Source organism: Petaurus breviceps, unplaced genomic scaffold (assembly GCF_028583685.1).
Source record: "Petaurus breviceps papuanus isolate PSGF00001 unplaced genomic scaffold, PetGlider_PUasm1.0 184, whole genome shotgun sequence".
Classification (NCBI taxonomy): domain Eukaryota; kingdom Metazoa; phylum Chordata; class Mammalia; order Diprotodontia; family Petauridae; genus Petaurus; species Petaurus breviceps.
Window position 1 is genome coordinate 11933548 of NW_027185793.1, and position 23512 is coordinate 11957059.

A 23512-nucleotide genomic window follows, 5' to 3' on the forward strand; every position below is an offset into this window, starting at 1 on the left:
GGAACTAAACCACTTCAAAGAAAAAGTATCTAAAAGTTAGATTGTGGTAACCTAAAATCTACACTCTCTATTTCATTTTGAAACATGTTCCCATCAATAGGTATAATAAAAAATGATTGATCTGCTTACCGTAACATTAATTCTAACTGAAAGTCTAAAATTTTTTACTTTGGCTTATGTCATTAAGTGATTCTATCAATAAACAATGCTCCTTTGCCATTCATAAGGCATTCATAATTATTGCAGGTTTTTGCTTTCACGAAGTATTATCATTAGAGTATAAAACAAAATGCCCATGACAGACTATAAGTAACATGTGTCTGTCACTGTGAGAAACATTTACAGTTACACATCAAACTTTAAAATTGTGTTTAAAAAAACTTGTATTATTAAAAAAGAATTGCCAAATACCATAGAAAATAGAAATTAAAATAAAATAGAAATGTTGGTAAATTAGTATGGAAAGAACAATATAACAAAACTGTGCTACACATAGGCAATATACTAAAAAAAAGTTTTTTCTCCTTATTTTGGTGGGTTATTGGCCACAACCAATCAAATCTTGACTGTTCATTCAAATGTCAGAATTCATAGCATTCTTGCTTAAATATACTCACATCTTCTATTAATCCAAAGAAGGAAGCTCTTATTTATTAATCCAAAATATTCTATTATTATTTTATAATTTTTGGAGGGAGAGGTAGAGACATAAGTAAGATCTGGAACTGTGATTTCATTTGTGTAAGAAACTCTTTTTTTTTTTTTAAAGCAATTGGGGTTAAGTAACTTGATCAAGGTTACACGGCCAGTTATTTCTAAGTATCTGAGCCCGGATTCGATCCCAGGTCATCCTGACTCTTGGGCCGGTGCTCTTCCACCTGGCCGCCCCGTGAGAAACTCTTGGTAAGGAAATCTTGTATATTTCTGTTAATTTATACTGTCAGGGGCACTGGGAGGGAAAGTGACTTACAGTTGTACACGCTATTATGTGTTATGTAACCCAGCAGTGGGTTATCAAAGTAAATTTAATTTCAATATCATGTTATTACTACTAATGCTGGCAATGAAGGAAAAAAGTCAAGTAGATTCTTTTCATTTTCATACTCTTTAAGAACCTCTTAAAAAACCTGTATGTCAGCTGCTTTTGTCTTAAGAAAAGGACTGATAGGGGTGGCTAGGTGGCATAGTGAATAGAGTACCAGTCCTGGAGTCAAGAGGACCTGAGCTCAAATCCAACTTCGGACAAGTAACACTTACTAGCCGTGTGACCTTGGGCAAATCACTTAACCCCAATTGCCCTGCCTCTCCCTCTCCCCATTAAAAAAAAAAAAAAGGACTGATAATTCTACTCAAAAGATGCCCCGATTTCAACTACTAAAAGAACTGAATGCCAACTTTCAACCAGATCTCTGTGCAAGAAAATTTTTCACATATTTTTCTTTCATGTATGCTAAATTGATTGAGCTTTTTTGGGAAAATGTTGTAATAAAAAACTCAACAGCTTCTCACGGTCAGAAGTTTTATATATTCATAATTATGGTCTTGAATTCATTATAAATCACATGAGCTACCCTATAGTTAAAAATTTAATAAGAAAATCCTATGAGGTATTCAGAGAGATTATTCTGTAATTATAAAATACTGTGACTATGGAACAGCTATTTATCATACACAAAATTAATCTGTAAATTAGAATAGGTAAGGTTTCATTGACAACTGACAATGTCTGAAATATACTGTGTGCCACTGCATATGTCTCTTTAGTACTTGGGAACAACTGAATGAAAATAATTAGGTTCAATGTGCCTCATAAACAGAAAACAATTCATTCCTGTAAGTATTCATGTCCTTTTGAATACTAAATCGTAATAATACTTCTACTGCAATTAGGCAGTAATATCCTTAAACAGGTGATAGGACATAATGACTTTTGAAACAAATGCAATACTGATTACAAATAATTTACTGGAGTTTTCTCTTAAAGAAAAGAAAACTATACTACAATTCAAATATAAATTAATTTACCAGGCTTTATATTCTGCCTTCTCCTACCCCCTAAATGCTTTCCCCAGGGAAGGTTCACTGCTTGTGAAAATAAATAAAAACCAGGCTAGAAGTCAGCAAGTACTGTAGAAGAGGGCTAGCCAGAAAAGTGTAGACTGGTGACACAGTGCATGATAGCACTCCAGGTGGTAGACCAACGGTGAGTCAAAGAAGCCTAGAGATTGCAGCTATGTAAAGAGGAAAGCACAGACCAAGGGTGAGCCAGTAAAGTTGGAATCTGCAAGTTGGGTTATTCTCATCCTGAATTAGTTTCAAAAGCCTGCAAACCTTGGATTGGGAGGGTAGAGACCTAAGTTTGCAGGTCACTGGCCAGAGTCACTTTTGAGATCCTTAAAGAACATAGCACTCATGAGGCAGCTAGGTGATGCAGTGAAAAGATCACTGGCCCTGGAGTCAGGAGTACCTGACTTCAAATCTGGCCTCAGACACTTAACACTTACTAACCATGTGACCTTGGGCAGGTCACTTAATCCCAATTGCCCTGCCTTCCCCACTCTAAAAAAACCAAATTAAAAAAAAAAGAAAGAACATAACACTTAATACCCAGAAGCCACAGTGGCAAGGCTCCATATATAACACTGATTAGGACCAAACAAATCCCTAAAATTTTTTCCAGAAGTAGAAAGAACCTGGGCTTGACACAAAGTCCCAACTCAGTAAAATTGGAAAAATGAGAAAACAAGATGACGCTAATTATAATATCTAAAGGTAAACCTAAAACAAAACCAAAGAATTTCAGGAAAAAATGAAGCAAGGTTAACAAAGTGATATTATAAGTGAAATGGGAGTTATAGAAGAAAGAACTGAAAATTATATGAGATGACCTACATAGAAATGTCTTTTGTATACTCCACATGTATAATTTATGTCAAATCGCTTGCCTTCTTAATGGGCATAAAAGAAGAGGGAGAACATTTTTTACAAAGAATGTTAAAATTGTTTTTATATGTAATGGGGGAAAAATAAAATACCTAAATTATATAAAAAAGAAAACTGTATGAGAGCTCTAGAGGAAAAAAAACTGGATAGTGACTTATCAGCTTAGTACAGGACTAAAACTTAACCAAAGTAGCAAATTCCCTGAAAAACAGAATTGATTATACAGAGGATATGTCTCCATGAGACAATAAAAAAATTAGAAGGAAATTAAAGATAAAAAAAGTAAGGTTAAAGTAAATTCTATAACAAAAAACAAAACAAAACAAAAACCTGACCTAGAAAATATACTAAGCAGATTATTTAGGAATCATCAAATTCCTTCTAAATTATGACAAAATAAAAAATTTGGATACTATCTTTTAAGAAATCACAAATAAAAGCTACTAAGATTTATTAGTACCACAGGGAAAAGTGAAAATATAAAGATGACCATAGGTCCTCTTCTGGAAGAAACTTCCAAATTAAAGCTCTCAGGATCATTATAGCCCAAATCCAGAGCTTCCAGGTTCAGAACAACAATAAACGAAAACAACAAATTGCAAACAAAAAGAAAGAAGGAAAGAATTCAAGTATCAAGATTCCATGAGATTTGGCAAATAACCCTCAAAGGAGAGAAGACATGAGAATATTATATTCTAAAAGCCAAAAGATAAAGGCTTAGAAAAACCGCTTGCTGGATGGAGTCAAGGTGGCGGAGTACAAACAGGACCTCTAAGCAGCTCCGGTTCCCACTTTCCCCAATCCATGTAAAAGGGGACTCTGAACAAACTTTAGAACTACAGAACCCACAAAATGACACGGAGAAGATAACCTCTGGCTGAGGACAGCCCGGCAGGCCGGCAGGAATAGGCCAGCATAGCGCTCTGAGAGCCGAGCCCAGCCACACGTGAGCCGAGGTTTTAGCCCCCAGGTGGGCCTGACCAACCACTGACTGGAGAGACTCCAGATCACCAGCAGCAGTGGTGGTCAAGAATTATCAACACTTAGATGCTAAGGACAAAGTGAGAGGTCAGGGCAGTGTGGACTTTGGGACCGAGTATTTGGGAGTGCATTGGCTTTTGCCCCCAGGGCAAGAAGCAGCTGAGGGCTGTGGTGCAGCCATGTGGCAACTTCAGCTCCTGGCCTACAGAGTGTAGGGGACCAAGCGACCAGTCTGAGGGGTAATTGCTCTTGCTTTAACCTGCTTGGATCTGGATTGTGTTCTAGGGTGGAGATCCTGGGGTGTGTGACCAGCTTGCCTGAGTGTGTGGAGGCTTCCGAGACAGCACCCAACTAATACCTCCAGCATTTAGGACGAAAGCTCCCCTGTCTGGTGGCAGAGGCCTATTGTGACAAAAAGCCCAGGGGTCAAGTGACTGAGGGGTGACATGACCAGGCAAAGGAAGCAAAGCAAACAGAAGAATCCAACATTAGACTCCTATTTTGTGGACAAAAAGGAGCAAAGCATGGAACAGGAGGAAGACAGTGAAGTCAGAACTCCTGCACCAAAAGGTTCAAAGGAAAATATGAGCTGGTTACAGGCCATAGAAGACCTTAAGAAGCAGATAAGAGAAGTGGAGGAAAAATTGGGAAGAGAAATGAGAACGATGCAAGAAAATTATGAAATGAGAGTCAAAAGCCTGACTGAGGGAAATCATACCTTAAAAAACAGACCAACTCAAATGGCAAAAGAGGCTCAAAAAGGCAATGAGGAGGAATGCCTTAAAAAGCCGAATTTGCCAGATGGAAAAAGAATCTCAAAAGCTCAATGAGGAGAATCATTCCTTTAGAATTAGACTGGAGAATATGGAAGCTAATGACTTTATGAGAAATCAAGATGGTGTTAAACAGATCCAAACAAATGAAAGAATAGAAAGCAATGTGAAATATCTCACTGAAAAGACCAATGACTGGGAAAATAGATCCAGGAGAGACAATTTAAAAATTATTGGACTACCTGAAAGCCATGATCAAAGAAAGAACCTAGAAATCATCCTCCAAGAAATTCTCAAGGAAAACTGCCCTTTTGTTTTAGAACCAGAAGGCAAAACAGAGGTTGAAAGAATTCACCAATCACCCCCTGAAAGAGATCCCCAAAAGAAAACTTCTAGGAATATTATAGCCAGGTTTTGAAATTCCCAGATTAAGGAGAGAATATTACAAGCAGCCAGGAAGAAATAATTTGAATATTGTGGAAACACAATCAGGATAACTCAAGATCTGGCAGCTTCTACACTGAGGGATCAAAGGGCTTGGAATATCATATTCCAGAGGGCAAAGGAGCTGGGATTAAAACCAAGAATCACCTACTGAAACTGAGTATCATGTTTCAGGGGAAAATATGGTCATTCAGTGGAATAAAGGAATTTCAAGCATTCTTGATGAAAAAACAAGAGCTAAATGGAAAATCTGATATTCAGATAAAAGAAACAAGAGAAGCATGAGAAGGTAAACAGGGAAAAGAAATCATAAGCAACTTATCAAAGTTGAACTATTAACATTCCTACATGGAAAAATGATAATTGTAACTGATGAAACTTTTCTCAGTATGAAAATAGTTGAAGGGAATATATGTGTGTGTGTGTGTATCTATATTGGAGGGTATACTGGCATATGAATACATATATGAACGTGTGTATATATGTTTACAGGTATAAGTAGATAGAGGGCACAGGACCAATTTAATAGGAAGGGATGCTACTTGAAAGGTGAAATTAAGAGGTGAGAGAGGAATATAATGAGAGGAAATGGGGAGAGACAGAATGGGGTAAACTATCTCATAGAGAAGACGCAAGGGAAAATGGCTACAATGGAGGGGAAGAATAGGAAGGGAAAAGGGAATGGGTCAACCTTTTTCTCACTGAATTTGGCTTGGGGAGGGAATCAAATACACACTAAATAGGGTATCTCACCCTACAGGAGAGTAGGGGGGAAGAGGATGAGAGGGGGATGGTGGAAGGGAGGGCAGGCTGAGGGTGGAGGGAAGTTGGAAGCACCCACTTTTGAAAAGGGATGGGATTAAAGTAGAGAATAGAACAAGTGGGAGGTGGGATAGGAGAGAGGGAAATATAGTCAGTCTTTTACAATATATCTACTATGAAAAATCGCTTGCCCAGCAAAACTGAGTATTATATTTGCAAAGAGAAAAAAAAGGATGAATACTTAGTGAAATTAAAGAACTTCCAAGCATTTCTGATTACAAGATCAGAACTCAGTAGAAACTTTCTGCATTTTAATGCAAACACAAGTAGTCCAGAGAAACCTAAAAAGGTACATTTACTTGAACAATTAGAAGCGAGCAGTATGATAAAAGTGTTCATAGTCTAACAGGGTGAGAATAAGTATCCACTCAGAATCCTAATGTCTTCAAAGGTCATAAAGAGAGTTTAACAAGACAGAGCTTAAGAATAGCTGTTAGGTTTGAAGGGTGTTAGGAAAGGGAGCCTTCACATAAATCTCACTTAGAATTGAACAGGGAAAAAGAAAGCTGAATAAAAACCACCCACAGACAAAAAGAGTTTTGTGTATATTCAACTCAGCTAGGAAATAGGTGTGATATGGAAAAGGGGTATTAAAAGAGAAGCAAAAGATTGCCAAAAGAAACTCCAACTTTGATGAAAAGGAATATGGTGGTATGAATAATGAAAATGGAGAGGAAATAGCTACCAGGGTTTCCTGCTATGTAGAATGGACTAGTTAATTTTCTTAAAATATACAGAAACTGTCTTGTAGATTTGATTGGTTTAGGGAACTAATTAAGACTTTGGTAGCTGACTTCCTTTCCTTGTCGTTTAAGTAGAAAAAATTAACTCCAGCAGCAACATGAATGAAGCCTGTTTGAGGACTACCATAGACAACACAAAGAAAAGGAAGCTACTCAACAGGTTTATTATTGATTCATTAAACCCCAACTGGCAGAAATTCTCTGGATAACTTCACTTCCAGCCCAGTGGCATTCTTCTTACACTGGCAAAGCCTCTACTCTCTACAGCCTCTTTCTGTGATTGTTGAGTACCTCTCAAAACCTTCATTTGAAAAATTACACTTCAAACCTGGGCCAGCTCATGACTTCTCAGACTACTTCATCTAGCCAAGTCTGTACAGCGATAGCCAGAAACTATGGGTACTAGAAAATTGATACCAGTAAAGAAGACAGTAAGAGTTCAGATGAACAGATTAGAAGTCTTCAACAGTACTTCAACTGGAGATGTCACAAGGAAGATGGAAACCCAGATCAGTATTCTGATTATGGATACACCAAGGAAAGAAACCTGCAACATTGCTCTGAATTAGGGTGTCCCAGTGGGGCTAGAATTTGACAGAGTTCTTACTGAGGGCACTGAAGGTTGCCAGTGCTCTGACTGGGACACACTAGTGTAATGTAAATTCAAATTTAAAGATCTTCCCTGCCCCTAGGCCCTTTGATAGGCTTAAGAGACTATGAGAACCTTCCTTGATTTGAAAATATACTCTGTCTCCTAATAGGTTGAATGTGGTCACATGGAGCCTGTGGCAGGAGGCTTGGTTTTCAGGAATGCCCACACCTTGATGCTGTGTGATTGGGCAGTCGGTCAAGTGGGTGGTTACATTCTCTGACCCAGGAGAAGGCTATATAATTCCTGATGTGAGGCTTTGCTTTGGGGCTCACTTTGAGAAGTGTTGTGTGATTTGACCAGATGAGACTCTCGGCAGCCATTGACAGCCCCCTGGCTTTGAAAGCGCAGATGTTGATGCTTACCTCTCTGGTAACTGTGATTTAGTATGGATGTAATGGCTGGACAGTCTGGAAGCCTGTCTTCTTGATCTGTTTCTCTGTCTTGTAACTTTTGTCTATATACTCTGAAGTTCAGGGTGCTGACCTTTTTCCCCTGAACTAGGTAAATGATATATGTTTGATTGACTAAAGTAAGCTTGTCAACCCATTTTGAGTTGCTTTCCTTTAGAAAAGCAGATCTAAGAACCTGTATTGACAGCCACCCTGGGGATGCTGGGGTGCTTGCTGCAACAACTAGTGAAAATATAGGCCAGCAGCAGAAGCTCAAGAAATTGGAGTCAGAAGCAAACAGGACCTGATTCAAGAGCATGGGAGCTAGTGGAAATAGCCCTGGCATAAAATTCCATATTATTAGATGAGACTAAAGATATGAGTAAACAGATGATAACCAAACACTAAGGAAAAGCATTATTAGGGGTCATAGAAGAATAGTCATTTCATTATAATTGTACAACCAGCAATAGATGTAAATGGAGTAAAAAATGGAGTAAAAAAATAAATGAGTTGGTCACAAAGACTACAAGAATGCTAAATGAAATGAAAAATGGAATTATAAGTGAAACAAGAGCTCTGGAGGAAAGAATTAGGACAAGAAAAACTAAACAAAATCAGAAATATTTTAAAAACAAAAAAAGAAGAAAATGCAAAATATCTCCTATAAAAAAAATAACCTGGATAATAATCATTGTAATCCTGAAAACCAGGAACAAACAAAAACCCTACATTATCTTGTTCTAAGAAATTGTTTTGGAAAACTGACTCACTAGACTTATTAGGTGCAGAGAGCAAAATTTCAGAAAGAAATCTCAAATGAAAACTCTTTGGAATGTCATAGCCCAAATCCAGAACTTCTAGGTCAAAGAAAAAAATACTGATAGCTGCCAAAAAGAGTTCAAGGAATCACAGGTAGGATAGCAGAAAACCTGGCTGAAATTATCACAAAGGAAAGAAAAGCCATAATAGAATTCCTAGAATAAATATCTCCAGGATCAGACAGACTTACAAGTGAATTCTATCAAACATTCAAAGTTTAAGTTCAACATTATAAAAATCATTTAAAACTGAGAGCATGAATAAGCTCTATTGGAGAAATGCTAGAGGTCTTTCAAGTAAGATCAAGAGTAAAGGAAAGGAGGCAGCTAGGTGGCACAGTGAATGGAGAACTGACACTGGAGTCAAGAGGACTTGAGTTGAAATCCAGTCTCAGACACTTGACACTTAACTAGCTGTGTGACCTTGAGCAAGTTACTTAACTGGCCTTGCCTTCCCCCCTCCAAAAAAAAAAAAGAGTAAAGGAAGGATGTTCATCATCATCACTGTTTGATGTAGTTCTAGAAATGCTAGCTATAGCAATAAAAGGAAATTGAGGGAATAGTCAACTTAAACTTATAGAAAATATATTAAAAAAATCTAGGAGATTATCTACCAAAACATACTCAAAAATTCTATAAATATAATTAAAACACTCTTTGCAGAAACAAAGATCTAAATAATTGGAGAAATAGTAACAGCTCGTAGACTGTCCACATGTCAACACAACAAAAATACCAATACTACCTAGATTAATTTATTTGTTCAGCGCCATACCAAATTGCCAAAGGGTTATTTTTACAGAATTGGAATAACAACATTCGACTAGAGGATCAGAAGATCATGAATCTCAAAGACAATAATGAAAAGAGTGGTAGGGGAATATTAATGAATTATAAGAAATGAGGAAAGAGATGGATTCAAAGAGACTTGGGAGTACTTGTATGAAATGATGCAGAATCATAAAAAGACACGTGAGTAAAATACTCTGATCAAAGCAATAACTAATCATTATTCTAAAGGACTAATGATAAAGTATTCTCCCCACCTCTTGACAGAAAGGTTATAGACTAGAGGTGCAGAATAGTATATACATTTTCAGATGCTGCCATCTGAATCTGTTTTGCTTATCCATGCTTATTCTCTATAAAAGATTTTCTATTTCTATGGTGGAAATATTGTTGGGGAGAAGGGGAAGGTATTGATAGTGATGTCCCAATCATCCCCCCAAAAAGTTAACTTCCACTTTTAGTTAAGAAGAATAGTATAAGTTCAAAAAAAAAGAAAACTCGAAAGGAAATCTAAATTACATTTTATCTATCTAGTGATGACACTCTCTTTCAATGCTTAAGCAAGATTCTGTTGCATCCGAGGAAGAAAAGAAAAAACAGAAGGCATCTTTGAGTAGGGCAGCCTTCTCTAACAATGATGACAAACATGCTAGCGCTTTTTTTTTACACAGTAATTAAAGACGTAACACTTTACCTAATAAAAAATATTTACAACATATCCTTTCCTTTGACAAGATTTTTTAAAACTTACAACACAGGTATAGCTTAACATCATTTACTAACTTCAAATCAAGAGGTGCCAAGTAAACAATGTCTAACACTCAAGCTGTTGCTTGATTCAATGGAATTTCTAACTAAAATCCTCACAGAATACTTGGTCTAAAACAGTGAATTGGAAAACCTGATGCCTTGTCAAGAAACTATTTTTCCATTTTAGAAAATTACATGGAAGGTGTTTGTTTTGGGGAGGGATTTAGGAACTGGTAGGATACTACACCAAAAGACCAATAAATACTAGTTAAATCAGTACACATTTCCCTGAGGAAGGATGAATTAGAACAAAGTTAAAAATAAGAAATCTTCAAAGTTAAAATTATATGAAAATATAAGTCTTTATCCTCCCTTCAAAACTTTATTTGTGCATCTGGAAGAGGGCAATAAAAAGCTTTTTAAAAAAAATTATTAAGGAGAAAAAATCTTTTAATGGAATGAGGAATGAAATTGCATTTTTATAAATAGAGATCTAATTTTATACGCAAAAGATGTTCAATTTGCTTAGCAATTGTAGCTAAATAAGTATATATAATATCATTTATATATTTCTATTCTGAAATATCTTATACTTTGTAAATGCATAGAATATATTTTTTTTAAAACACCAGGGAAAGTAGCATCATCCTTGCTTTTTAGTTGAAGAAGGAATCAATGATTTATTTTTGTGGTCAATGAATGTTAGTAGAAAAGTCAATCTATTAAATATTCTGACCACTGTCTCTACTTGTGTCAATATTAAAGCATTTAAATCAGGCCTGTACAACTTGCCACCCAAAAGCCTCTGGCGTGCTGCAAAGGGTTCACAGGCTATAGGTTGTGTGGGTCTGATTTAGATGGATCTGGGCACTCACTGGTACTGATATTTGTGCAGAGCGGAGCTACCCAACAAGTATGAAATCCTCCTACCCCCTTAAAAATATCTTCAGGATAACAAGGTAGCAACTCAGCTTGTCTGTCAATCACTGATTATGAAACACTTCTGAATAGATAAGAAGCTAGAAAACACACCCAGCTCTCAGAAATTAACCTTAATAATTCAGTATTATTAACACCTCCTACCCAATGAATAATCAACCATATTATACCACATAATGCTGTAATACATACCTCCATTCCACATCTAAGTCTTCGCTCATACTGGAGTCATCCTCCAGGTTATTGTTCCCATCCAGCATGAAAAATCCTGGGTGTACAAAATGGCTGACAGGGTCATTTTCCTCATCACTACTACTTTCAATTTCTTCATGGTATTGCAACCAAGGAATTTCTCCCTCTTCCAAGGAAGTCTGGTCCCTTTTACATTTTTTTTTTGTGGGGGAAAAAGGATATAATTTTAAAACTTATTGTAAAAATGATTCTATTAAAATTCTGTCTGCAAATGGATTTTGTTTTAAAAAACTACTGCGTTTCATATTCTATTATTACCTGCATCTTTTCTGTCTCCTTACTTATCTTGTTCTACAAAATCTTTTACAACAAGATTTATTTTCTTGACTATATACAAACAACTAAAAATAACTGCAATTATATAGTGGAAAAATAACTGGACAGTGGGTCCAAGAGATGGATTGCACTAACTGTGACAGCTGTGTGATCTTAGGCAACTCATGTAACTATTTAGGATTTGGTTTACTTTTCTACAAAATGAGACTGGACTAGAATCAGGGGTAGGGAACCTGTGGCCTTGACACCACATGTGGACCTCTAGGGTCCTCAAATGTGGCCCTTTTATTAAGGGGATTTGTTCTATGATATTTTTGATTCATTCAAAGGGCCTCACCTGAGGAACAAGAGGGCCACATGTGGCCGTGGGGCCGCAGGTTCCAACTCCTGATAAAATCCTTTCTGTATATAACAAGCTATGCAATCTACTCGAGAGCTTTTTTTTAACTTCATATGCTATTCCATGTTATTTCCCTTTGCAGAAAGAAAAACCACAATAGATAAAACAAACTAAAGTGTTAACAACAATCCTGAACATATAGTAAAACATCAGCATATTGGTGTCTACTAATTCAGAACGTCACATTCTGTGGGGTTCACATGAGGGTTCAGTTGACATTTACTTTTATTATATTTGTGCACAAAGTTTATGCACGAAAGGTTTATTTGCATAAATAATGTATACAAAACTGCGTTAGGGAATATTTGATCTACTTAAATGAAGTTTTAAAGAACTTTCATAGCATCTATTTACATAAGAATAATCCACCCATTATAAATGAGTTTTACCTTTGTACTAAAATAGGTCTACTAGAACCTCTAGTTGGTAATACTTTCTTAGTAATTAGGTTGAAAATTCTATTTATACTTCAAGGGAACAAATTTATGTGTAATTTTACCTACACAGAACAATAAAACAGAAAAGATTTTAAATTTGGAATTTTTAAAAATTTAGAAGTTCCTCTTTGCCCTTGCCAGTAATATTCTGAATAAAAATCAGCTTTACCCATGTACAGAAGTGAGCCACCAAGGTCCCCTTTGTGGCAACGCTTTCTTAATATATTTCATCTCCTTGTCCAGACCAATGACACGAGGAGGGAGATGTCTTGACATGCAAGTGAATTGGATTTGTGAGGCAGGGCAGTGCAAATTCATCAGTCTCAATCTCTCCTCCAGAGTCACCTGAGTCCAGTGACAAAACTCAGATCAGGATGACTAGAGATGGTCCCAGATGCAGTGGGAGATGGCCTTTTAAAGCTAAGGTCTTTACCAGGTCTCAGTTTGTCAAAGGCAACACCCATTCAGTGATTCAAGGCTAGGTAAGAAACAAGGCAAAAGATGGCTGTTTCCCTACTCAAAAAGGAAAAAAAAAATCAATCTGGGAAGGGAAGACCCTCAGGCTAGACTAGAAACAATTGCTATTTACACTCACTGTGAGCCTTTAAAACCCAAACAATGACCAAGTAAGGTTTGAGTTGACACCTATTATTGGTCAATCAGTGAGAGCCTGAGTAATTTGGGTTTAAGGTGGAATCAATTAGCTCCCTCTCAATCCCAATAGGTTTTATCAAAGCCTGATTTTCTGGAGTTCTTTTTCAAGAAATCAGGAATGAAACAACAAGAGATGAAAAGATTAATAGACCTAGTTTGATGGAGAGGGGGAGAAGATAAAACAAATAAGGAAGAAGAAAAATAATCTAGGCCCTCAGATACCTTGCAAGGTTTAAGCAATCTTCAAAACGAAGTGTTAATAGCTTATAAACTAATTTGATACAAATACGAAAAATATGCAATACTTTCTGATTAGTGTGCAAGAATAATAATTGCATCAGGGAAGATAAAATTTACTAGTCAAATTTCAATAAAACCTTTGTATAATTTGTGGATTGGATTGAAAAATAAGCGTCATGACTTATTAAGTGCAGCCAAAGATGTACTTCTTCCATTTATACTTAATGTTTCTTTTTAAGCTATTAGAACCACTTCTGCCAAGAATGCAATTAAAAAAAGACCCTGGAATCAGACATTCTAATCACTATGACAAAGTACTAAATGAAGATTTTCAAAAAACATGAAGTGTGCTTATCACAGTGACTAGCTCATGGGATGTGCTTAATAAATATTTATCAAAATTGAACAGAATAACTGATGAGTGAAGGAAAAGCTGCTCAACTCAATTTATTTCTCCTTTTTTCTGCAAAGGAGATTGACATACATGCTGGAAATGACAGGGAAAATGCTAATAGGGAATTGACAACCAAGATAAGTAAGGAGACAGAAAAAGAACACCCAGATGAACTATAAAGTATTGAAAGAAATGGTTTATATAAATCTGGAGAATTCTTTGAAAAACAACATAGAATGCAGAGGTATTGTGTAGGACTGGACTTAAAATAAAATAGAACACTGAAGATATAGGTTGTCTAAGCTCGACTATGATTCCTAGCAAAATTCTAGAGTTTATCATCAGATAAGTACAGGTGGTCCTTTTATACTACACTCATTTCATTTTTTGGCAATGATACTAAAATGTTGGATCAGGGAAATATTATAACCATAGTCTTCTAGATTTTTAGCAAAGTATATGGCAAAAATCTCTCATGTTATTTTTGTGGAAAATATGAAAACATGAATTAAAAAATAACATAATCAGACTCAGAACAGACTTAATGTTCAGACCTAGTCACAAATGGTTTGAAGATAACTTGGAAAGATGTCTGCAATAGAGTATCCCAGGGATCTTTGCTTGTTCTTCTCTCTCTCTCAACATTTTAAAAATCAAGCATGTGGATAAAGTCACAGATGGCATGCTTATCAAGTCTGCAAATGGCACAAAACTGGAAGTAACAGCTACCATGTTGACAGTCAGGATCCAAACATACTATATTGACAGTTAGGATCCAAAAAGATCTTGACAGGCTAGAACACTGGGTTGAATCAAGTAAGATGAAATTTAACAGGAATAAAGGTATGCTTGGGTGCAAAAACAACAACTTCACAAGTACAAGATGGGAGAAACATGGCTTCACCATCTGATCTGAAAAAGATCTGGGGGTTTAGGGGAAGTTGATATAGTAAACAAAAAAGCTAATATGACCTCAGCATGCACTAATAAGACAGCTTCCAAGACTACCTGATAGTCTTGCTGTATCTTACCATAGCTAGAACCTCATGAGGAATACCTCAACCTCATTTTAAGCTGAAAAGTGTTCAGAGTAGAGCAGGCAAAATAGTGAAGGGACTGGAGTCCATGACATTAGGGCACTGATTAAAGGAAATGAGAATGTTTACCCAGGAGAAGAATCGATGGAAATATCAAGGCTATTTAATGATATGAAGCTTTGTCATATGAACTGATTTTACATTTATTCTGCCTGCCCCAGAGGGAAGCATTAGCAACAATGGGTGAAACTTGCACAGGCAGGTCTCAGCTTGACTACTGAATACTAAACCAGATAATTAGAACAGTGAAATGGATTGCCTTAGCAGGCTATTGTTTTCCTCTCATAGGAAGTCTTCAAGCAGAAGTCAGGTGACTTTATTTTGAGTAAGCTGTAGAGGTATGGTTTGGACTAGAGAGCCTTTTATTACACCATTCTAATGCTCTGTAATCAGTTCTGACTAACCATTTGATAGAATTGAAAAGAAGATTCAACAGAATTATGGCCATGGAAAATTAGTGGTATACAGCATAAACCTTAAGAGCCACACAGATCTTACAAAAATGGCTTCAGTAATATACTGGCTAAGAGGTAACTTCAGAAATGTAGCAAAGGAATACCAATTCTAAAAGAAGAAATGCTGTTCTGGAAAATAGGTTTTTTATTATGTACTTCATATAGATAATATAACACCACTGAGTATAAGACTGTAAATCCATGTTTTTTATCCTTCAAAATTATTTTTAAAAATATTTTAAGAATGGCACAAAAACAGAGGTTCATATTGACTTCTATTCAACTATATTATTCAAAATAAAATGCCCAGATAAGGCTACAATCCTCTACTTGTTCTGAACTACTTCTGTTCTCCTTTGTAAAAAGGTTCAGTGGTCTTAAACTTTTGTTTAACTCACCTTTCCTATCAACTGCCGCCCAACATTAACCAGGGGAGAGGGGGCCAGGCCAGAAACTTGTTATATCTGATTTGCCTGTGACTATTCACACCCCTTCCCCATCATCCAATTTCTATAACAAATTGTGTGTTCAACCTTCGTTTCAGAAGAAAATGAGGCTTCTCTGAGGCCAAACTCTCATTACCATTCATATGGGATGCTCTCAGGGCAAAGTATGAGGCACTTCACAGTTCCTTAGACTTAGGTTGTTTTCCTGGTCTGAGTGCTATGACAGTGCTAATTGCTGCCTGATGCCCACTGCTACTCCCGAGGCCTTCCTCAGGAAAGTCCTCTATTCCTGCTATCTCTGGACACAGAATCTTGCAGGCTACACATGTCTCTGACCATCTCTGATCATGCTGAGAATGGCTTCATTTACATGACTCCCTTTATTATCACCCACAGGCTGACTTTCTGTGAACTTCCGAGTGAGAAAAATATCATTGTAGTGTCTCATGAGATTGTTTTTGGTCAGTATTTGTTTTAATTCGAATACTTTTCTTATTGCCTCTATGAAACCTTAGTGTCTTTTCTGAGCTCCAATTCAGCATCATCAATTTTCTATTAGAAATTTGGAACTATAAGCATCTCATACTTAATATCTCCCAAATAGAGCTCATCATTTCCATCACTTCCCTAATATATCCTTCTTCTGAGCTACTTTATTATTAAGGTACCACCATTCTTTCAATCCTCCAGGTTATGAAACTAAGTCATTGTTATACCTGATGCCTTATTTTCATCCACCCCAAAATGCAGTTATGAAATCTTATGGTTTCTTACCTCCATACCAACTCTTGAATCCATCTATTTCTCTATCCACAAAGCCACCATTTTAATTCAGGCCTTCCTAACTTTTAAAAAACTTTTTTAAAAAATTGTATTTGTCTTAACTAGCCAAAATCTGTCTTCTCACACCCCCCCTTACCAAATTTTCCCCTTTCCCAACTAAGAATATAAGAAAAACAAAACATTATAGTCAAACATTTCTACATTGACCACGTGGGAAAAAAATGGTCACATTCTGCATTCTGAGTCCTTCAACTCCCTCAAGAGATAGGAAGCATGTTTAATCATTAGTCTTCTGGAACTGAGGATGGTCATTATACTAAGAGTTTAGCACAATAGTATTCCATCGCATGTATACATCATAACCTGCTCTTCTATTTCCCAATTTATGGGAATCCCCTTCAAATTCCCATTCTTTGCCATTTCAAAAAACCAAATTTTTTTGTACATCTTTAGAGTTTATTTTGCTTAGTATTAACTCCTCCATTGATCTACTCTTCCTCTAACTCCCTACTGAGTGAAATATATTTCAGTATACAACTATATGCATATTCTTCCCTCTTCTGATCAGTTCAGATGAGAGTGAGATTTAAGGGTCAGCTGCTCCTCTTTCTCCCATCCCTATTTATAAAGATGTCTACTTGGGCACTCTAATTATGATATATTTTCCTTAACTTTCTTTTGCCTCCCCTTCCCTCAACCCAGTGTATTCCTCTTCCCATCTCCTTACATTCTTTTAAGATTATCAAGACTGAACCACTTGTCTTAATTGGATTCAATCAGTAACCTATGATGATAAAAGAGCTCAGGAGACACATGTATCATCTCCCCAAAACCAAAGGTACACAAATTTATCTTTATTTAGTCCTTTATCATTGTTCATTCACATTTATCTTGTTACGTTTCTTTTCATTCCTGTGTTTCAACTTCAAAATTTCTATGTAGCTCTGGTCTTTTTATAAGGAATATGGAAATCCTCTATTTCGTTAAAGATGCATTTCCTCTCCTATAATATTATACTCAGTTTTTCCAGTTTCTTCTTGGTTGTAAGCTGATATCTCCTTTTATAGAAGTAGTTGCTGGGGCGGCTAGGTGGCTCAGTGAATAGAGCACTGGCCCTGGAATCAGGAGGACCTGGGTTCGGATCTGATCTCAGGCACTTAACACACACACACAAAACCTAGCCATGTGACCTTGGGCAAGTCACTTAACCCCAGTTGCCCTCCAAAAAAAAAAAAAGAAGTAGTTGCTAAATCATGTGTGATCTTGACTGTGGTTCCTCAGTACTTAAATTCTTTCTTTCTGGCTGCTTGCAGTGCCTTTTCTTTGACCTAGAAACTCTGGGTTTTGACTATCACGTAAAGTGTTGCAAGACAGTTTCTTTCAAGAGGCAATTGGTAGGTTCTATATCTGCTTGGCCCCCTGATTCTAAGAGATCTGGGTAGTTTTAAGATTTCTTGAAATAGAATGTTTAGGTTCTTTTTTGGCCATAGCATTCAGGTACTTAACTTTTTTCCCCTTTATCTTTTTCCCCCCAGGTCAGTTGTTTTTACTATGAAATATCTTTTTTTCTTTAAAGTCCTTTGACTTCATTTCAATATTTTTTGTTGCCTCATGGAGTAACCAGCTTCTATTTGGTCCGTTCTAATTTCAAGGAGTCTGTTATTTTGGCAAAATTTTATCCCTCCTGTTACAGGTTGTAAATTCCCTACCCAATTCTTCCTTGTAGAATTCTCATTTCTTTTCCAATTTTTCCCTTAAGCACTCTCATTTTATTCATAAAGTACATTTTGAAACTTTAAACACACACACACACACATACAACACACACACACACACACACACACACACACACACACACACACACACACACTTCATTTTCCCCAGGAATTCTAAGTGAACATTTTTGGTCAAAGCTGCATTTTTCTTCAAGGCTTTGCTTGTAAATGTTTTGAAGTCATTCTCTTCTTCTGTCAGTACCTTGGCCTTTCTTGCCACTGTGCTAGCTCTTTATAGAGGGATTTTTTTCTATTTGCTCATTTTTCTAGTCTCCTTCCTAACTTCAGACTTGATGTTAAGAATGGGTTCTGCTATATCTCTGGAGGGAAGGTCTGGATTGGCTCTCTTGTTTCTTTCTTGTGCCAAGTGTTGTTAATCCAGGACAAGGAAGGAAATTGCAAGCATTCAATGCTTCCCAAATGGTCACATTCAGGGAAAATTCTGATTACTCACTTCCCATCCCTAACCCTGGTTTGAGTTATGAAAGTTCATGACCTGAATTTGTATCTAAGAAAGAACAGACTGCTGCTAGACTAAGTCCCTATCAACTCTGTGGATTCAGAGTAGCAGAACTCATGGGTCCCCTTTGGTCTGGCAATCATCATGGTTATTCTTTTGCAGGCTGGGTTAGATGCTGGAAATGACACCTCACTCTGTGCCTGGGATATAGGGATGACAGCCACACTGCTGCTGTTCAGGCTTCTGAACTTCCTTTCTTAGTATGCCACCCAGGACCTCCTTACCTAAGAATATATTCTTTCTGGGCAGGTCCCCTTCTCAGTCTATTCTGGATCTGCGACTCAGAACTTGTTAGTGATTGACAAAGCTGTTAGTTGGCACCTGTCCCTGTTGTGGTGTCTCTGTATGGGTCTAGGAGTATGCTGATATGGGTCTGGTACTTCCTCTTGCCCTGGTGCACAGCCTCTCCCTAGGTATACTAGAGTGTTCCTTGTGAAGGGGTATTCCTAGACTGACCAGGTCTCTAATATTTGCCGATTTCTTTTTGTCTCCCTATATCAAGTTGGGATGGACAAATAACTCAATGTAGCCTTAGCTTTTTCTGATTTCTCCATCAGGATTTGGTCTAGTACATTTTCTAAATGTGTTGGAAGAAGGTTTATGGAGAAGAGCTCCTTGAAATAGTTCCTCTGCCTTTATCAGTTTTCATCTGGACTATTGCAATAGTCTCTTAAGGAGCCTATTTAAAGTAGCATTTGTTCTATAAAGAAATCAAATGCTTTTTTTAGAGTAAACAAAAAAATATATTCATATATCTTTTACACTTTTTGGTCAATTACGTGATTGTAAAGATAATGGTCTACAGCAAAAGTGGCAAAAATGCAGCCTGGACCACATGCGGCCCACAACACTCCTAAGTATAGTAGTCCAAATTACATTAAAGTGTAATTGAGAAATATTTAACGAAATAAATAAAAATACAATGAAACACAGAGAACACATTTTAAAACATTTAAAAATGCAGCCTGCAAGGATCCTTATGTGTGGTTTGGTGGCCCTCATTTCTATTTGAGTTTGATACCATGGGTCTATAGCAGAATACCGTTTGTAAAAATATTCCTTTTTTTTTTTTAAATAACACAATTATCAAACATGCCTGCTGTTTGTTATGGATTATTCTCAAAGATTTGGCAGAAAAGGGAAACATTTGGGAATCGGAAATAGGCATACAAATCATGGTTATCTTAGTCATCTTTCTGGAAAATAATTAAGTCTATGATTTTTTCTAAATGCTCAGTATCTTAAAACTCCATTATTGCATACCTTAAATTTTTGGTGCCTCCAGAAAAGATTTCCTCTATGTATACATATTTGGTAAAGTTCAGATGTTACTCACATCTTTGGGTTTTTTTTTTTTTAATGTAGTTATATTTCTCCATGAAGCTGAGGACTAAGGAGTTAGAACATAAATTTTGTGGTAACTGTCATTCATGGGGTAAATGTTATAAAAATCTTTATAGATGACAAAATAGAACTTTAATGGGATCAATCCTGTATTACTAAAATAATCATTAATTATAACTGAGTAATACACTACATATCTATAGCAATCTACATAATTGAAAGCACTTTTTTACACACTTAAATCATCTGATAACAAGGTTCCCCAACTAGTCAATCACAATCAACTGAATCTTGTTGACTGATTGATGACAACTACTGCACTCTTCCCTTTAAGAAGAAAGTAAGGTCCTTGGGTGTTAGGGACGGTTTTGTTTTGTACTGCTATGCCCTGGCATAGCTCCTCAAACACAGTACAGATAGACAAATGTTTGCTGAACCAAATGGCTTCGGGATAATTCCAATGTATCTTGTATCTGTTTTTTTTAAGGCTCTAGATAAATATACAAGTTTCTTTGAAGAAACAGCTATAGATGGTTGCTCCACTGTAACCGACAATACAATAAAAAATCAGTAAGATCCTAGAGCAAAGACATAAAACAGAATGAAAATTACATTAATCTATTAACATAATTTGTGGCAGTATAGTATTGTGGATAAAGAATTAGCCTCTACTCAAGACCTGGGTTCAAAGCCTGCTTTGACATACAGTGGTTATGTGACTGACTATAAGTTTGCAAAGCAGATGCCAAGATGCACTGGCAGAGTTTCCTAACCTGTGAATTCCCTACACAGAAAAATTCATAGATTTGAAACAAAAATACTCCAACCCACAATTGTGATAAAGTGAAAACTTGGGTGAAAACACAATTATATACTTGTTTTATCTACACACTAAGTATGAAATCCTGAAGTAAATGCAGCAATAGAACAGTACAAAGAAACCTATATTGGGAATCGGAAGAACTTAATGTGAATTCTGACTTTGCTTCCACATATGTCCTTGATCAAGTTTCTAACTTCTCCAGGTCTGTTTCCTTAGCTGTAAAATGGGATTAGAACTAGAATAGGATAGGACTAGTAGGAATTTAGCTCTAAATCTATGAGCATATGCCAATGTATCACCAATCCCTTCAGTGTTTCTCCCCCATAGCACAGACTGCTAAACAACCATGCTTTCTCATTTAGGGCTGATTCTTGTCCATGGTCTCCCACAGATTTTTCTCTGACCAAACATCTATAAGGGTTTCCTTTAGGTCTTTTATACTTTACAAGTACAGACTTTTTTTGGGGAGGGAGGCCCTAAGGAGAAGAGAAACAAATGCTACCTGTATAACTAAATCTCTCACTTTCACTACAGAACCAACCTATCTCATCTTCTGCTCATATATTTTCTTTTATAATGATCATTATGTCACTTCTTACAAAGAAGTAATTTAATAAATTCAATTAAAATTCAAGATTCATTGTTGGAAGGTGCCCTTTTCTATTCTGTTGACTCAAATGCTATTTTGAGAGAAACAAAAACACAGAAGAATTTTGTATTATCCCTACCTTTCAGTGAACAGTTTAGATGTGATCTGAAAATAGAAAAATTTGTAAAAGCTCACCTATTTCTTTCACATTTTCAACAAGGATGCCCCTTTTATGTGTTCATGAACCATTTTCATAAAGATGAAAAAAGTAAGCACGTGAGTTGGTGTTTATTGGTGTCTTCTTAATTACTTTAAATTTTTGAATATTATCTATATTTGTCTGTATATTGTCTCCCTGTGATATCTCGTATGAGATTGAAAACATCATAAAATAAGTTACACTTAGGTACTTAATACTTAGATTTCATGTACCTTAGATACCTTCTAACTAGCAAAATGCCAACCCTGGCCGTATACTTTAAACTATAGTTTTTAAGAAATAGTTAGCTGGCACTGCTTGGACTTCCCTCCATACTCAGGCCACTCTGTTTCTGATGGCCAGGGCCCAAAAAAATCACTGAAGTCTCCACCTCTGCCTTGTCTTCTGCTTCCTCTCTATTTGCCCAAATTGCCACATTCTCTTCACACCTGAAGCTTCCGGCAGTTTTGGCCAGGAAAGTTCAGAGTGAGAGCCAAGGCCATGGCTGAACCATGGAGGATTAACCCATGGAACTTATTGGAGGAAGTTATGATGCAGATGGATAATGTAGATTCTCATTAATCACACTTGTAGAGGTCACATCTGCTGTATCAAGCTAGGTAGAAGAGCTTGCATTCAAAGTACTAAAAATGTACATTTCCTTAAAACATAGCAGGGTTTTCTGAAAGATGGCTATTAATTTCCTGAAAACTGAAAATGAACTAGAAGCTGAATTACTTACTGCTTTAGGAAACTGGGGGATGAGGGTGGGGAAGAAATGCTACCCATATAATATTTGTATCTTTCCCACATATGGTATTTGTACCCATAAAGGTAGAAGATTTAATTTCCAACAGTTTTGGATATCTATAGGACTTTGTTTTGTAACTGAAAAATAACATTATTAATTATGTGATTTTTCTGCTTTAAAACGGGGGGAAAAAGACAATTTTTACTACAGATAATATTGGATTAATCTTTTTCCTGGGTTACTTTATGCAGACTAAACTTTCACAAGTTTATTTTACTTTTTTTTTCTTTTTGGAGGGGGGAAGACAGGGCAATTGGGGTTAAGTCACTTGCCCAAGGTCACACAGCTAGTTTTGTGGTAAGTGTCTGAGGCTGGATTTGAACTCATGTCCTCCTGACTCCAGGGCTGGTGCTCTATTCACTGTGCCACCTAGCCGCCCCATTTATTTACTTTTAAAGGTAAGTTAATTTTGTTTGTGAAAATCAGAATTAAACAGCTCAGTCTTATAATGCTTTAAAGATTACAAATAACTTTCTTCACAAAAAGCTGCCCTTGGGAGTAGGTAATACAGGTTTTGTTATTTATTTATTTTTTTTTTGGAGGGCAACTGGGGTTGTGACCTGTCCAAAGTCGCATGGTTAGTAAGTATGTCAAGTATCTGAGGTTGGATTTGAACTCAGGTCCACCTTACTCCAGGGCTGGTGCTCTATTCACCGCGCCATCATGCCACCCCCAGCTTTTATATTTTAGTGCTTCAGGAAATCTGTGATCTTGACATGGCTACTCCCTCCAACAATACAGATTATAACCCATGCATGACTTTTCCTCCTTTGTGGCTCTTATCCATGTGCTCTCAGAGACCTACTGGAGACATACTCAAAGATATTCCTTGAGGTCTTTTATCAGTTCCTGTGCAGTATCCAGGGTTCACTTTCACTACTTGACTGGCCTACCTTCATTTCTGATGATGTGTCTACTAGATACATACAAAAGTACTAAATGAGTACTTTTAAAAGCATGGATGATGAAAG

The 23512-nt window shown here is 36.6% G+C and overlaps 1 protein-coding gene across 9 annotated transcripts in view; it reads right to left on the reverse strand.

The window, feature by feature from the left end:
• Positions 1–23512, reverse strand: part of PJA2 (praja ring finger ubiquitin ligase 2) — a 135012-nt gene that overhangs the window by 27819 nt on the left and 83681 nt on the right. For 8 of the 9 annotated variants that reach the window (XM_069088145.1, XM_069088151.1, XM_069088146.1 and 5 more), the window contains one exon: positions 11239–11424. The exons of the other annotated variant lie outside the window; for it this stretch is intronic. In XM_069088145.1, coding sequence (XP_068944246.1) covers positions 11239–11424 — 186 coding nt within the window. The remainder of the gene's footprint in view (positions 1–11238; positions 11425–23512) is intronic. 9 annotated transcript variants of the gene reach the window in all.